At 43.1% G+C, this 17,835-nt stretch overlaps 2 protein-coding genes across 5 annotated transcripts in view; one reads left to right on the plus strand and one right to left on the minus strand.

The window, feature by feature from the left end:
- The window catches only part of LOC139423154 (homeobox protein cut-like 1), a 247,218-nt gene extending 243,485 nt beyond the window's left edge, over positions 1-3,733 (plus strand). For all 4 annotated transcript variants that reach the window (XM_071174851.1, XM_071174853.1, XM_071174854.1 and 1 more), the window contains 2 exons: positions 1,309-1,612; positions 1,795-3,733. In XM_071174851.1, the coding sequence (XP_071030952.1) occupies positions 1,309-1,612; positions 1,795-2,242 (752 nt within the window). In that variant the 3' untranslated portion in view covers positions 2,243-3,733. The remainder of the gene's footprint in view (positions 1-1,308; positions 1,613-1,794) is intronic.
- Positions 3,734-15,910: 12,177 nt separating this feature from the next.
- On the minus strand, positions 15,911-17,203 carry LOC139422459 (uncharacterized). The gene has a single exon (XM_071173630.1). It carries the CDS (start codon positions 17,201-17,203, stop codon positions 15,911-15,913), a length of 1,293 nt encoding a protein of 430 aa, XP_071029731.1.
- Positions 17,204-17,835: the final 632 nt, after the last annotated feature.

A 17,835-nucleotide genomic window follows, 5' to 3' on the forward strand; every position in this document is an offset into this window, starting at 1 on the left:
ACGAGACGTCAACGCTCTCATCAGACATGACGGGCCCCAGTCTCTCCGGGGCCTGCTTATTCAAAGTCCAATGCACTCATCAGAGCACCCTTTTCTCTCCTTCCCGCTCTCCACTCCTCCTCCCACTCCCTTTCTCCATAAGCAAAGTGAACATTCTTGGAGTGATTAGGCCATTAACACTTCTCCCGGGGTAAAAGTGGCATATATTGGTCCTCCGTTGGGGCTGGGGCTGACGCTAGGCTGGTTATGAGTCAAAGCCCAGTCTGGCGAAGTGTGTTCGGGTAGCGAAGCACGGAGGATAACTGCAGGGAGACTCCTCATTAGCCTGCTAACACTACGGCCTGGATGTTCTTTTCCCTGCCTAAACCCCCGACCAGGCGACAGGGACTTCTGCTCATAACACAGCTATGGCTACGGGGTTTTGCACTCTGTATGCATGATGATAATGATGTGTGTTTTATATAGTGCTTTTTGTTAGGTCTAAAAGCACTTAAAAGTGTATGGTCAAATGATAGAGCGGCTGATATGGATGGTTATTAAGGCGTAATGGAAGCTCTGTTTCCCCTTAACAGATTATCTTGGATAAGCTTAACACTAACCCAGTCCTCTCCTCACTATAACCAATTTGAAGGTAAAAAAAAACAAAAAACGAGGCTGACCTATCAGCACTTAAGTAAACTCGTCATACATCTCAAGCTAAAGGGTAACAGGTTAGCCAATAGCCATTAACCATTAGCATGTTGAAGCTAGCATTAAATGTACAGTCATGGAGCCTTTTGTTTAGATTATTAAGTGTTGCTGCTATATATATATGAAGACGTATCATAAATCATGTTTATGTTTTGGTCCATAATGTGACTTATCTGTTACTTCCATGTCACACATGCCATGTGAACATGTTTAAACGTATCAAGCAGGTCTCAAGAGGAGTCGAACAGTCAATTTCCTCTTTCAATTGTTCTTTCTGATGGGGAATCTGTCTCCTGAGCATGTGTATGGTAATACTGCCCCCTGATGGCAATGTTTATCTTTGATTTTGTGACTCTTGTATTAGAGTATTTAGCTACACCTGTGAACCTTATAAAATATCGCATCCACATTTGTTGAATGCTGTAGTATTTCAGTTGCTGTGGACAGATATCATGTTGTCATGTTGCTTGTGTGAATTTAAAGCGGAATTCAAAGCCCTGTCAGGCAAGTCTACATGGAGTTTACATGGCATCCTCGTACTATAGTTAACCCTTCCATCTCTCTCTGTAGAGGGCTCATATATTTTCAACCCTTTGCCCTCCCATCTCTCCCCACCAGCGTACATGAAGCGGCGCCACAGCTCTGTGAGCGAGAGCCAGACGGCGGACAGCGGTGGCCTGTCAGGGGGAGACTTCAGCCAGGGGGGCAGCCCCCAGCACGGCCTCGCCCACCACCTGCACCAGCAGCAGCCTCCCCAGCAGCACCTGAAGAAGGCCCGTGTGGTGCTGGCCCCCGAGGAGAAGGAGGCCCTGAAGAGGGCCTACCAGCAGAAGCCCTACCCCTCGCCCAAGACCATTGAGGAGCTGGCCTCACAGCTCAATCTCAAAACCAGCACCGTCATCAACTGGTTCCACAACTATAGGTGGGTGGAGAGAACCAGGGGGAGAAGGCTGGGAATGGATGCAGATCTGGATCTAAATAGTTTTTCATTTTATTCCAAATACTTGCTTTTTTCTGTGTTGATGTGAGAGACTCCCAGCTATGTGTCTGTGTCTGACTGAGGGATGTTGGGGTTCCTCTGCTCTCTTTCTCTCTGGCCTCCAGGTCTCGTATCCGACGGGAGCTTTTCATCGAGGAGATCCAGCGAGGTGAGGGCGGCTCCCCGTCCACCAGGGCGGGAAAGGCCAGTGAGGGCGACAGCTGTGACGGTACCGAGTCAGATGGCACAGTGGAGGGCACACGCCCCGGCCACGAGCACCACCCGGCCTCAGAAGGCGAGGGGGGGTCCGACCACAGAGACGACGGCACCACGTCAGCCACTGGCAGCAACGCTGCAGGTACCAGCGGCCACCACAAGGGCGGCGCCCTGGACAGCCTGTTCAGCTTCCCCGAGAGCACCCATGTTTCCTCTGCGTCTGTTGCCACCACCACTGCTGCCCGCAACCCCCGCGACAGCAGCCTGCGTAAGAAGAAAGCCGCCAACCTCAATAATATCATCCACCGCCTGGAGAAGGCTGCCGGTAAAGACGAGCCCCACGAGTGGGAGTTCTGATACGGTACCCCTGCTGCTGGAGAGTGAGAGTTACTATTTTTCTAGTGCCCTGACTGCACAGTTCCAAGGCCAAGAATGGAGCAGTGCTGCCAGAGAGGGAACTGGCATCTTTTACGACTTTTCATATCAAAGAGGGTTCATAGATTTTTTTCAAGAAGCGAAACAACAGCAACAACTTGGCTTTGTTTGGAGATAAAGCACTTAACAGCCCTGCTGGCCACAGGGCCCTAACACCACCGGCCAAAGGTGCGGAAGAGACAAAAGACTTGCGCTACTCACAAAGGAGCGTCACTCCACAGGAGGAAACTGTCACGAGAAGCAATTATGTGTTTTATTTGTGTGCGTGTGCGTGTGCGTGTGTGTGTGTGTGTGTGTTTCCCTTTGAGAGATTTATTCACCACCTCAAAGTTTTTCTAACCTTGTTCGCTCAGTGAGTTTTCACATCTAGTAGACTAACTGTTACAATGTTTTCCCTTTTTTCTGTTTTCTAAGAGGTTCTTTCTCCTCATAACTCCATTGCAGTTCTTTGGCTTTCTGATAGGATCGTCAAACAAAAAAAGAGAATGAAAAGCCAAGCATTTAGAAAATTAGTCTGCAGGAGAGGAGAACCCTTTCCCAAGCAATGTTCCTTTCTGTGCCCCAAAAGCTGCCATGTAATGGCACTGGAACTCTTAATATGCTATCCACTCTATTGAGAAAATAATTAACATTTTTATAAAATTATTTTTCTCCTCTGAGAAAGAAAAAAAACTTTATAGCAATTTGGTTGCCACTAAGAGATTGCACAGTCGGTCGACTTTAAACAATGCTATTTTAGATTCCTAAATATTTGGGAAGGGTAAAATCTGAAGTGAAATACTCATTATCAGTTGAAAGGAACTTTGAAAAAAAAGTATCACTTTAATTCACAGTTTTTCAACGTACAACATAAAATGCAACGGTCATGTCAGGAAAAAGGAAAAATCCGAAAAACATCTTGTGGTAGCTTACTTTGTGTTCTTTCTCGTGGGTGATCTAGAAGCTCTTTGATAAGTAGTGTACATTTCTTTCATAGCTTTAACTGACTTCCGGGGGACGCCATTTTGGTGGCACCGGGAGCGTTTGTTTAATACGCTCCATTTTAGGCCAAAATCAGGTTTGAGAAAAAAAGAAAATAAACAAAAAAGTTGTATACAAGTTCATGGAGAAAAAAAACTATTTCAGTCTAGATATAAAAATAAATAAAAAAAGTTGCAAACTTGCTTTTTAACCTATTTTAACCACAAAAACCACACTATTAAGACCTCAGAACCAGGGTGTACAGTAGAGCCGACGGCCGCTGCACTTCACAGCCTGGCCCTCGGATGGGGAGGCTTGCGTTTCATTGGGTGAAAAAGCCAGGAGATGCACAGCTCACTTTACTGTATATTCCAAGCATCTGGCTCTTTTGCTCTCAACTCTTTACCTACGGTTGTGTGTATATTTGTACATTGTAAAAAGACAGAAAAGAAAGACAAGAAACCCCAGCTGTTGTGTGTCGGTCCTCACATGCGGTGCACTACGAGTCTGAGAAAGAGATGGACTCTCCTCTGCTTGTGTGTTCCCATACAGAGCTACAAGACTGACCTGGTCATGGTCAACCAGTCACACGTCCCTCCTTTAAAACCCTTTGACATATATTCTCCACAGGCTGCCATGTGGTGTTGCGCAGAGGTCAAGAGGTCAAATGTACGAAACGGTGCCAAGGCTTAGTAGAGATATTTCAAGGTACATTTTTACTAATTGAATAACCAACACCAAAAGTTATATCCAAAGTACTGTCAATGTGACAAAGCCCCATCCAATTTGGTTGTCTCTTTCAAAGTCAAGCTGATTCTCCCACCAATCTTGATGCGCTTACTCCTTATATTATGACCAGTTTTATGATCAATTCATGACTGTTACGTAGCATCTCCATTCTCCACTGGTCACAACAAGTCCTCTTACTTTCAGCTGTAACTCTTGGCCTGCCCCATGTGAATATATCTCAGAGGTTAAGATCACTTGACACGGGTCAATGGAAGAAAACAAAGACATTAGTTTTATACTTAACCCTCAACCCACCCTCCCTTCCCCAGATATGGTAGAACATTAGACCCCCCCCCGCACACATCGCAACCTCTTCCCTTTTCCCCCTTTCCTCCTCCTATGCCACAAGCTCACAGTGCCTGCCCGCCCACTGCCTCTCCCTGTGTGTTTGAGTGTGTGAGAGCACACACGTACGTGTACACAAGTAGGCGTGTGTGATTTCTGTATCCACGTTCCGTAAGAAGGGGGTGTGAGGGTGTGAGCGAGGACTAGCTTCCCTGCTCTGCCATACACACCCTTGAGTGTGTGTGTGTGTGTCTGTGTGTTTTATAAGTCTGTGTGGCTTTGATTTGTATATACCTGCACACACGTAGAGTGCACAACTGCCACCCTTTGTTTCTTCTAAGCTGTTTTCTAAATGACACGGCTTACGGCATAGCAGACTCACAAATACAGTAGGTCCCCTTTATTGCCATATTAAAGACAAGCAGTAGATCACTTCAACAAAGTTTTTTTGTTTCATGTTTTTGTTATGCTTATTTATAGGTGCTGTATTTTACATTTTAATGTCTTATTTGATTTCTGTTCATTATTGTTGTTATTATTGTATGGAAGGGACTATAAGGGGTCATATAATATTTTTTTTGACTGATAGACTGCCGGCAGTATTGGGTTATACGTACGAGATTTAGTTGTCATACATGTATATTTAGTGATCTTTGAAGACGTTTTGACAGTGTCATTTATGTTGTTTGAGCTGAAATGGGAGAGCAACCCGACAACGTCGTCTATAGCATTATGGTGCATTCACCGTTCATGATTTGATGCGTCTGTGCATTTCTATTTTCCTCTTTCATTTCAACAAGCATGATTGAAATCAGGTTGACTTATATTCTCTTTTGTACATTTTCCGTGTATTACTGAACCCAGCACAGGACCGAAGTTGTGGTGGGGCTCAAGAACCAGTAGCATCTGAAGGTCTGGAACTGCTGTACTTTGGCATCACCTCTGAATCTAAAATAAGCAGTGATCACATCACTATATGTGTGCTTAGATTGAGTGTGACTTTGGCGTTTCCTGTTTATTGGACTATAAACTGGGATGCACTGGTTACATTTTGTGACGCTCTTTGTACTACGTACACCTACTATTTAGAAGATTAATATTTCCTCAATTATTATTTGCTAAATATAGGTTTAGTTCTTTCAGACAAAAGAAACTGATCAAATGACATTTTTATACTAACAATAACACAAGCAGCTGTGTAAAGCACAAGCACTACTGACCAAAAACCTCTTTAAAAAGGGTGGAGGCAACTTTACCTTAAAAGATTGAATTGCATGCTCATGAATATTTTCTATGCCGTTCTGACTTTACAATAAGTTTAGTCTTTAAAGAGAGATTATTGGATACTTTTTTAAATTGTGAGCATTTGGAACACAATTAGGTCCTGGAATGGCTACTGCTCAGCTGCCCCTCCTACAGCGAAGCTGGTGGTGATTGGATCACCTCTGGAGGGGAGTGATGTTAGCACTGTGTCCTGCATGGGTCCAAACCACGCTCTCTTCAAGTGACACACTGCCAGTCTGGCTAAGCCACAGCAGTCCCTATCAGCTGGTTACACTTTTCTACTGAATTTCATTGAAGAAATGTGATCGATTGAACACAAACAAAAAAAATCCAGGAGTGTTGATCTTTTGATAAAAGCACAAGTACATCGACAAGTTTAAGCAAAACATAATGGTATTTATATATAATGGCTTTTGACACGTAAAGCTTAAATTGATCATACCCAAAAACGTTACCTTTCAAAAAAGGTATTGATCTTTTAGCACTATTAAAGAGACATCTTAGCACTTAACCTTCTGCACGCCTTTTCCTTCAGTCTATATTTTCATAGGATTGCCTTTGCCTTAAAGTGATCCAGACCAAAGTGTTGATATTATTTTCAGGATAAACGAATGCAGTAAGCTGGCTCTTAGACTGAAGTCTTGCACCCATCCCATCGTCGTTCTCATGAGACTTTTCATCACTGGTCTCCAAGTCTTGTGCAGGCGCCACATGGAAACAAGCAATCATTTTGATTGGTCTCCCACATGCTGCGTCTTCAACGCAGCTGTTGACGTCTGTAGCAAAGTTGTTTTGTCTGGAAATACTTCACTGCTGTTGATCAAAAGGGGGCCAGTTCTGTGACTGTCTACAGTCCTGGGCTCCTCCAGAGGTGATGCCAAGGCAGACTCTTGTAGGCCACAGATTTAGTAAGAGGTCCACAATCAAAAGCCCCCCACGCAGATAGTGGGTATGGCCCTCATTAAGAACGATGCAGGCTTGAGTGTCTGGTAGAGGCACTAATGCAATGGAGTTGATCAGAGGGATTTCACTTTGATACTATTACTAACATGTCAAGTTGTGCTGTCATGATGTCAACTGTTCCCAGCTATTGCCCGGTTAGGACAGGTGACATACTTGACAGGCAGTGCTTTTTGATTGGGAGTTGAATTTGTGTGGATTTGTTTTTCCTTTATCTGTTTCTCATTTGACGCTAATTGAAGATTTGAACAGGAGTTCTCTCACTTTTCTCCCCAAATCATGTTCTGCTGTCAGTCATTTTGGAAACATTGCATGTATACTGAACAAAAATATAAACGCAACCTGCAACAATTTCAAAGATTATACTGAGGTACAGTTCATATAAGGAAATCAGTCAATTTAAATAAAAACATCTGTTCCTAATCTATAGATTTCATGACTGGGCATGGGTGCAGCCATGGGTGGGCCTTGGAGGGCATAGGCCCACCCACTGGGGAGCCAGGCCCAGCCAATCAGAATAAGTTTTTCCCCACAAAAGGGCTTTATTACAGACCGAACTTGTTCTCAACACCCCCACTTCCCCCTCAGGTGAAGAAGACGAATGTGGAGTTAGTTGGCTGGCGTGGTTACACGTGGTCTGCTGTTGTGAGGCCATTTGGACGCACTGCCAAATTCTCTAAAACAACATTGGAGGCAGCTTATGGTAGACAAATTAACATTCTCTTGCAACAGCACTGGTGGACATACCTGCAGTCAGCATGCCAATTGCACGCACCCTCAAAACTTGAGACATCTGTGGCATTGTGTTGTGTGACAACAACTGCACATTTTAAAGTGGCCTTTTATTGTCCCCAGCACAAGGTGCACCTGTGTAATGATCATGCTGTTTAATCGGCTTCTTGATAGGCCACACCTGTCAGGTGGATGGATTATCTTTGCAAATGAGAAATGCTCACTAACAGGGCTGTAAACAAATTTGTGTACAACATTTGAGAGAAATAAGCTTTTTGTGCGAATGGAACATTTCTGGGATTTTTTTTATTTCAGCTCATGGGACCAACATATTACATGTTGTGTTTATATTTTTGTTCAGTGTAGTTTGGTCTTTTGGCCCAGAGTGAAATGTTTTTGATCAACCATCATGAACTTTAATTGGATTTTATTATTCATAGGTCAATGTGTTTTGGATTATTATTTTATCGTGATCATTAAAGGGGGGTTGTGCACTCTGAGCTAATGGAAGTCATTCTGGTTGTAGTAGAAGCAAAAGTGCTTGAATTAGTTTTTAGCTTATCCTAGTTTTCAAACCGTCTGAACGTCATTGGTTGTTGTTGATGTATACCACGCCTCTTTTCCCTGTAGGTTTGGTTCACATATATGACATTGCTTTGTCAGACTCCAGTATTTAAGGACACAATGCTCCAAGAGGCCACAGTCATGGAAATAATGCCGATTACAAAGGCACAGAACATAGACACGGACTGATATAACACACCAATACATGAGCAATACAACTTCTGAAAGAGGACCAAATCAGGCTTGACTACCTGTCTGTGAGTTATTGTCTATCACATGTCCATGTAAAGATCATATAGAACAGGCCACTCTTATCAGTCACAAGTTAATAAAGTCTTTATGTTGTAGGGAGTCCGAGAGCTAGAGGTCGATCCTCTTCTCTCTGCTCCTGTTCATGTGTATATTTCTGCTATTGACAGGGAAAGGTTTTCTTTAAGTGTTTGTCAGTTTTGTAGACACAGAGTTGTCTGTAGCTTTCTGAATGAACGGGTAAGATTCTGAGTATCATGAAGAATTAGGGGATGGGATTTCAGTGGAACCCTGGAGGAAGCACCCAAAGCTACACTGGTTTATACAGTACAGAGGGCATTTTGCTACACTGGTTCATACAGTACAGAGGGCATTTTGCTACACTGGTTCATACAGTACAGAGGGCATTTTGCTACACTGGTTCATACAGTACAGAGGGCATTTTGCTACACTGGTTCATACAGTACAGAGGGCATTTTGCATGTGTTTTCATGTTATTTTTCTGTTGCTAAGAAAAACACAGTTCGCTCCATTCGAGTCCAATGTCCAGTTAAACAGTGTATAATTTGTTGCAGAATCTATACGATTCTTTTTGGACGAATTTCAGGAATTTGCCCTTTGCAAATATTTTTCTATAGAACTAAAGCAGATTGCTATCAATATTATATACACTGTCATATAAAATTGTACAGATGAAATATATCCTTATAGCAAGTTGTTAAGCATTACTATGGGTTTGTTTTTTGTTATTACTGTCAACGTATTGGTAGTTCTCTCTGTAGGGTTTGTGTCCATTAGGTTTTTAACTTTTTCTTTTCATATTGGGACTACGAAAACCTCACTCTTCTGTAAGATCGACTACAGGGATTGTTGCAGAAGTTTTAGCATTAGCCAGCGTTGGTCTCGTGGTGTTTGTGTATCATTCATTCACATTTCTAATATGACCCTTCAAACATTTCATAACCTTGCGGTATTTGTGAGACAAACTTTAACCTAGTACACATTAAGACCAATGCCTTGATTCTCATAGAAGCATATACAGAATCATATAATGTCATTGTACATCACCACCCCCAATCTATACTTACTTTTATTTATACTATATACACTCCTTTTGCCTTATTGGATCTCCTTATTCAATGTCAAGAGCCACTGGTCGTGACAAAAGATTTTTGACAATGTTTGCCAAAAGTTTGATGAAAATCTGGATTTATTTGCTTTTGATTTGCCTTCCCATTTTGATTGGAGATTTGATTTGAACATGAATACGTTTCATTCTTACTCTCGTATCGTTTTGTTTGTGTTTAGTCTCAGAAGTCAGCCAGGGACAGTAGGCTTATTGTGACTGTGAGGAGTCAGAAGTGACATGTTAATAGAGTTTGGATGCCAGTGACGTTGGAAATGGAGACTATAATAATGGTCAACAACAACGGCATTAATCATGTCATATTCAATTTGGATTATGTACGTAAGGTTCATAATACTCTATGCATTACAGGTCAACCAATGTCCATTGAATCTATCACTCAGTGGTAGTTGACATATAGGTCAACAATGAATAACTAACAATATGATACATTTTAACATTGACTAACTGTTGGTTGTGTTCCATGGGTTTTTAACCATTCTCGACCAACTCCAAACGGACAACTAATTTGGCCCCTTATAGTTGACAACCAATATTGTGTTTTTTGAAAGCTGCGTAATTAGCGCTTTAGTGAAGGAGTCATGATAGAACTACATCACCCACAGTCCTTTGCTGCTACCTTGCTGTCTAGTCAAATGAGAATGTGTTATGATGGCATTGTCTAAGACCTATATAACATGGGTGTCCATGGAGTCCCGTCTCTCAGTTCAGATCTGTCTCCATACTCACATTTACATGCTCCCAAAGCCTCAACTGACTGTATGAATTTAGAACCAGACACATTGTTTCTAAACTGCTGAAGTCATCAAGTTTGTCTTGGTTTCTCAACTCCAATTCACCTTGTTTAGCCATGTGCTATATCCAAGTCTAAGATAATTGATTTTAAATGTTGTCGTGTAATCTGATTCTCATTGACTCATTTCGTTCAGAACAAAGCTAGCCATACTCTCCAATGGTTTTGGCTCCTCGCCTTTACTAGTAATAACCCTACCAGGTTTATAAGCAACCTTTATTTTCAGCTGATGAGTTTGAAACTGGGACTCTACTTTTACCAAGCATTTGAGAAGTCTGAGAGTGTGCCCACTCTCTCCTTCAAAGTGCCAGAGGTCTCCAACTTTCTTGTGTTTGGTCAGGCTGCCATCTCACTATCAGTTTATCTACTGTAATGTCAAGTTGCTGACTTTCAGTACATTGTATATAATATCTGAATATACATAGGTCATGTTGTTGGTCAAATGTCATTCAATAGCAGAACTTGAGAATGCCTGTTAAAAAATACCAGTGTTTCCCAACTCCAGTGATCCAGTACCTCCAACAGTACACATCTTTGTTGTAGTCCTGGACAAGCACACCTGATTCAACTTGTCAACTAATCATCAAGCCCTCAATGACTTTAATCTACAACAAAAATGTGTGCTCTTAGGTGTAATTAAGGAGTTGGGAAACACTGCTATAGACACTAGATTTTTGGAAATAATTCAGACGAACAGGTTTTTTTGTTTGTTTGCTTTTCCTTAAATGGGTGGAAGAAGATGAAGATGTTATACCGTGTTGTCCACTGCTGGAGAGACATTTAAGTCCCTTGAATAATACGTTTATTGCAGAGCTCTTGTTTTGGCAAAATAAATGCCAGTATGATGGAGACCTTAGACCTTAGACAGATATGGCTTCCATAGACATTTGATTTGTGCAATTTCATTTATTTTGAAGGTTATGTGATTAGTTTTTTTAAACCAAACTTCACATTGAAGCTACCATATGTTGCAAAATACATTTTAAAAATCCCTTCAACCAAAAAAAAGTGTCTTTCTCAACGAAGAGTTGGCACTTCCAACTGAAGAGTTACAGCGCAATTCACTTTTTCTCCAACACTTCACTTTTGAATTCTAGCTTGACATGGGGTAAAATGACACCCAGTGGGGGTTTAGGCATTCATATGACGTTGCGTGTGTATATGTGTGTGGCGCATTGAGCGGCTCTTATGCAGTTAAGGGCTGCAGTTTCCTTCTCTTTTAGTTTGTGTCCTCTCTTTTTACTGACTGCTTTTGAAGGAAGGAAACCTCCCTCCATCTCAGCTGGTCTAATTGTCTCTCTCAAAGCTCAGGTGGAAACTACTTTTAGCAGAGTCCTTGTCACTATCACTGGCCACAACAGTGCTCTTCCTCCCCCTCTTCAGTCCAGAGAGAGGTTTAGCTAGTTGCTGTCCGCTGATATATTTTTCTATGGCGTGATTCTAGGCCTCATGATCATTGGCAATGAGAGGGTGACTCTTCCTTCACAGAAAAACATGTGTCTCTTCCAGTTTCAGTTGTTCTCTCGTTTGTTGTTTTCATCTGGTTCCTTTTTATTTGGTCATTTAAGTCATGTAGTCTGTTCTCAGCACTGTAAGACAGTCCCTATAGAATATGGAGAGGCAATATCACTGTATGAAACTCACAATGTATTATTGTTGTTATTATTATTGTTATTATTATTCACTAGCACCCTAGGTGTGATAATTGAAGTAAATATCTTTTATACAAACACAAAGTTGGTGTGGTGTCTTTTTTTGCTATAATATTATTTGTCGTTGTTCGGTCTGTTGCATGTTATCAACAAGTATAAACAGTTTTACATACAGTGCATTCGGAAAGTATTCAGACCCCTTTACTTTTTCCACTATTTGTTATTCTAAAATTGATTAAATAAAAAATGTTTCTCATCAATCTACACAAAATATCCCACAATGAAAGTGAAAACAGGTTTTTAGAAATTTTTACAAATGTTTTTTTATTTTTTATTATTACCTTATTTACATAAGTATTCAGACCCTTTGCTATGAGAATCGAAATGGAGCTCAGGTGCATCCTGTTTCTGTTCATCATCCTTGATGAATGGAACTGGCCCAACGCTCTAACCACTAGGCTACCTGCCGCTCTATATGAAGGCAAAAAGGCAATATTTGAACAAAGTATGATCCTTTATTAATAATCTACTGGAGAACCATTTTGGGTTGAAGTATAATTTATGTATGAGTGAAGCTTTTAGTGAGAGTTTTAATGATTTATTATTTAATAATTTAGCCCCCTAAACTCATATTCATTATAAATAGGCATCTTTAATTTTGTCTGGCTTTGCATTCCAATATTCTTTTGCTCATATGATTTAAAAAAAACTAGTCATCTGGAGTAGGCAGTGCCATTAGTAAGTAAACTATTATTGGAGTTAATAAAATTCCATAAATAGACAGGTATTTACCTCTCCATGGTTGCGGAATCTTATCTATTTTTGCAAACCTTCTATTGAAGTTGGTTGTGGTAAGTTAATTTATGTTTTGAGATATGAATACCAAGTATGTCTACTTCACAATCTGTCTATTTAATTGGTAAACCAGGGGCGCAACTTTCACTGTCATGGATACAAAACGAGGCGACGGTGTGATTTAGGACCATGCGTACCCCACCGAGCAGTCGGGTAGGCGGTTTGGAGTGTTTATCCAACTGGATATAAAAACATTTAAAAAATATGTCCTCCCCCCACTTCTAAAACCAAAGTTGAACCCCTGTGGTAAACTATAAGGTAGTGTAAACATTGTCTTTTAATGATCCAATACGCAATATAGTACACTTGTCTTAATTAGGTTTTAGTCCAGCGACTATAAAAGTGATCAAGATCTACATTGAGACTTTGCAGGGATCCAGACTTAAGAAGAAACTTGTAACTCCTGGATTTCTAACTCCTTGATGTTCGTGTTGGGTCTAATTTTAATAGCTAGCATTTCTATTGCTATAATAAATAGATATGGAGACAACGGACAGCCTTAACACTGCACACTGCCCTATCCCATCTGGACAAGAGGAATACCTATGTAAGAATGCTGTTCATTGACTATAGCTCAGTATTCAACACCAGAGTACCCTCCAAGCTCATCATTAAGCTTGAGGCCCTGGGTCTCAACCCCGACCTGTGCAATTGCGTCCTGGACTTTCTGACGGGCCACCCCCAGGTGGTGAAGGTAGGAAACAACATCTCCACTTCGCTGATCCTCAACACTGGGGCCCCACAAGGGTGCATGCCCCCTCCTGTGCTCCCTCTTCACCTGGGACTGCGTGGCCATGCACGCCTCCAACTCAATCATCAAGTTTGCAGACGACACAACAGTAGTAGGCTTGATTACCAACAACGACGAGACAGCCTACAGGGAGGAGGTGAGGGCTCTCGGAGTGTGGTGTCAGGAAAATAACCTCTTACTCAATGTCAACAACTTTGGAAGTATGCTTGGGGTCATTGGAAGACCCATTTGCGACCAAGCTTTAATTTCCTGGCTGATATCTTGAGATGTTGCTTCAATATATCCACACAATTTTCCCTCCTCATGATGCCATCTATTTTGTGAAGTGCACCAGTCCGTCCTGCAGCAAAGCACCCCCACAACATGATGCTTCCAACCCCGTGCTTCACGGTTGGGATGGTGTTCTTCGGCTTGCAAGCCTCCCCCTTTTTCCTCCAAACATAACGATGGTCAATATGGCCAAACAGTTCTATTTTGTTTCGTCAGACCAGAGGACATTTCTCCAAAAAGTATGATCTTTGTCCCCATGTGCAGTTGTAAACCGTAGTCTGTTTTTTTTATGGAGGTTTTGGAGCAGTGGCTTCTTCCTTGCTCAGCGGCCTTTCAGATTATGTCAATATAGGACTTGTTTTACTGTGGATATAGATACTTTTGTACCCGTTTTCTCCAGCATCTTCACAAGGTCCTTTGCTGTTGTTCTGGGATTGATTTGCACTTTTCGCACCAAAGTACGTTCATCTCTAGGAGACAGAGCGCGTCTCCTTCCTGAGCGGTATGACGGCTGCGTGGTCCCATGGTGTTTATACTTGCGTACTGTTGTTTGTACAGATGAACGTGGTACCTTCAGGCGTTTGGAAATTGCTCCCAAGGATGAACCAGACTTGTGGAGGTTTACAGTTTTTTTTCCTGAGGTATTGGCTGATTTCTTTAGATTTTCCCGTGATGTCAAGCAAAGAGGCACTAAGTTTGAAGGTAGGCCTTGAAATACATCCACAGGTACACCTCCAATTGACTCAAATGATGTCAATTTTTAAAGGCACAGTCAACTTAGTGTATGTAAACTTCTGACCCACTGGAATTGTGATACAGTGAATTATAAGTGAAATAATCTGTCTGCAAACAATTGTTGGAAAGAATTACTTGTGTCATGCACAGAGTAGATGTCCTAACCGATTGCCAAAATTATAGTTTGTTAACAAGAAATTTGTGGAGTGGTTGAAAACTAGTTTTAATGACTTCAACCTAAGTGTATGTACATTTCCGACTTCAATATTCTTATTCCTTTACTTAGATTTGTGTGTATTAGGTATTTGTTGTGGAATTGTTAGATATTACTGTTAAATATTAGTGCACTGTCAGAACTAGAAGCATTTCGCTACACTCGCAATAGCATCTGCTAACCATGTGTATGTGACCAATAAAATTTGATTTGATTTGAAGGGATACATACATTTTACTTACGGTCGACACTGACACAGCCGTGGCACGATAGCGAAGAAGACGTGCAGTACTGACAATCTAGAGCGAGTAAACTTGTAAAATCAACCCTCTCTCCACCCACACACGTTGTTTTTTATTCCAGGCTGTTTTACACAGTCCGAAATCACTAGGATCAAAAATATAAGGATAGCGTATATAGCTCATGTACAAATAGAATTTACTTCTCGCTAAGAGAAGTACTTCCATAGGCCAGTTATCGTGTTGGCTCTGCCGTTAACTTCTTAATCAGTTTAACCCAGTGTTAACCAGCCAGCTGGAAACACTTGAGTAAATGAGGAATACAAAACATATTTAAAGCAGGTGCTCCAACACAGGTGTGGTTCTTGAGTTAATTAAGCAAATAACATCCCATCATGCTTAGGGTCGTTATTATTTTGGCTAACCATGTCTAGAAGAAGATATCTCAGTGAATATGAAAGAGTGGAATAGGGGTTTTAAAAGTTGAAAGAGTGGAATAAAGGAGAATATGGGGTTTAAAAGTTGTGTGTGTTAGTCTCAGTCACCAGATCTCAACCCAATTGAACACTTGTGGGAGATTCTGGAGCAGGCCTGAGACAGCGTTTTCAAAAAACGAATGATATAAGTTCTCATGGAAGACTGGTGTCACATCCTTCAAATAGAGTTCCAGACACCAGTAGAATCTATGTCAAGGTGCATTGAAGCTGTTCTGGCGGCTCGTGGCCCAACACCCTATTAAGACACTTTATGTTGGCATTTCTTTATTTTGGCAGTTCCATTTATATGTGGCAGTTAGAGCTGCACATTGCTCTTTGCCTCAGACTTTGGCAAAATTGACACAAATGCTTGATGCTATAAAGTAGAAAATGCTGACGTACTTAATTATGGTCAATCACAATGACCTTGACCTTTTGTCAATATTCCAGCAGTCTGAATTGGATTTTCTGAGATTAAAAAATGTGTATCTCAGCATTTACTCAAGTATTTTTTTAAAGGTTTGGCTCAAATATGCACAATTAAATGGCCTAGGACCCAGTGAAGCATTGCATCATTGGTGACCTGTGACCAGAATTTGAAAAATGTATCTTTCTCTCATTTGGATTGCCGACCCCTAGTTTAGAAGGTAGAACTGAAGGACTATGGGGCTGAGGGAACATGGGGCTGAGGGAACATGGGGCTGAGGGAACATGGGGCTGAGGGAACATGGGGCTGAGGGAACATGGGGCTGAGGGAACATGGGGCTGAGGGAACATGGGGCTGAGGGAACCGAGGGAACATGGGGCTGAGGGAACATGGGCTGAGGGAACCGAGGGAACATGGGCTGAGGGAACCGAGGGAACATGGGCTGAGGAAACCGAGGGAACATGGGCTGGGGGAACTGAGGGAACATGGGCTGAGGGAACATGGGCTGGGGGAACTGAGGGAACATGGGATGGGGGAACTGAGGGAACATGGGCTGAGGGAACTGAGGTAACATGGGGCTGAGGGAACCGAGGGAACATGGGCTGATGGAACTGAGGAAACATGGGCTGAGGGAACATGTGCTGGGGGAACTGAGGGCACATGGGGATGAGGGAACTGAAGGAACATGGGGCTGAGGGAACTGAAGGAACATGGGGCTGAGGGAACTGAGGTAACATGGGGCTGAGGGAACTGAGGTAACATGGGCCTGAGGTAACATGGGGCTGAGGGAACATGGGCTGATGGAACTGAGGGAACATGGGCTGAGGGAACATGGGCTGGGGGGAACTGAGGGCACATGGGGCTGAGGGCACATGGGGCTGAGGGCACATGGGGCTGAGGGAACTAAGGGCACATGGGGCTGAGGGAGCATGGGCTGAGGGAACTGAGGGAACATGTGCTGAGGGAACATGGGCTGAGGGAGCTGATGGAACATGGGCTGAGGGAACATGGGCTGGGGGAACTGAGGGAACATGGGCTGAGGGAACATGGGCTGGGGGAACTGAGGGAACATGGGATGGGGGAACTGAGGGAACATGGGCTGAGGGAACTGAGGTAACATGGGGCTGAGGGAACCGAGGGAACATGGGCTGATGGAACTGAGGAAACATGGGCTGAGGGAACATGGGCTGGGGGAACTGAGGGCACATGGGGATGAGGGAACTGAAGGAACATGGGGCTGAGGGAACTGAAGGAACATGGGGCTGAGGGAACTGAGGTAACATGGGCCTGAGGTAACATGGTGCTGAGGGAACATGGGCTGATGGAACTGAGGGAACATGGGCTGAGGGAACATGGGCTGAGGGAACATGGGCTGGGGGGAACTGAGGGCACATGGGGCTGAGGGCACATGTGGCTGAGGGCACATGGGGCTGAGGGAACTAAGGGCACATGGGGCTGAGGGAATTGAGGGCACATGGGGCTGAGGGAATTGAGGGCACATGGGGCTGAGGGAACTGAGGGAATATGGGGCTGAGGGAACTGAGGGAATATGGGGCTGAGGGAACTGAGGGAATATGGGGCTGAGGGAACTGAGGGAATATGGTGCTGAGGGAACTGGGTAGGGGGGCTGAGGGAACGTCGGGCTGAGGGAAAATAGGGTAAGGGGGCTGAGGGAACAGAGGGAACATGGGGCTGAGGGAACAGAGGGAACATGGGGCTGAGGGAACTGAGGGAACATGGGGCTGAAGGAACATGGGGCTGAGGGAACTGAGGGAACATGGGGCTGAAGGAACATAGGGTAAGGGGGCTAAGGGACCTGAGGGGACATGGGCTGAGGGAACATGGGGCTGAGGGAATATGGGGCTGAAGGAACATAGGGTAAGGGGGCTGAGGGAACATATACATGGTCCCATGTCATGTGAGGGGTTTGACTGAAGCTACATAAGGTGTTTCCAAATAGTCTACTTGGCATATTTAGTCTTAAAACTCCACAGCTTTCCACCCTAGAAACTATACGCAATAAAACTGACTGTGACCTCAGCTTATTGCACAGTATGTTACACATGAGTTACTAATGGTACATGTGTAGTCCTTCATATGTAACTCAACCATCTGTTTCCCAACAACACAGGA

Source organism: Oncorhynchus clarkii, chromosome 12, assembly GCF_045791955.1.
Source record: "Oncorhynchus clarkii lewisi isolate Uvic-CL-2024 chromosome 12, UVic_Ocla_1.0, whole genome shotgun sequence".
In the NCBI taxonomy this organism is placed as follows: domain Eukaryota; kingdom Metazoa; phylum Chordata; class Actinopteri; order Salmoniformes; family Salmonidae; genus Oncorhynchus; species Oncorhynchus clarkii.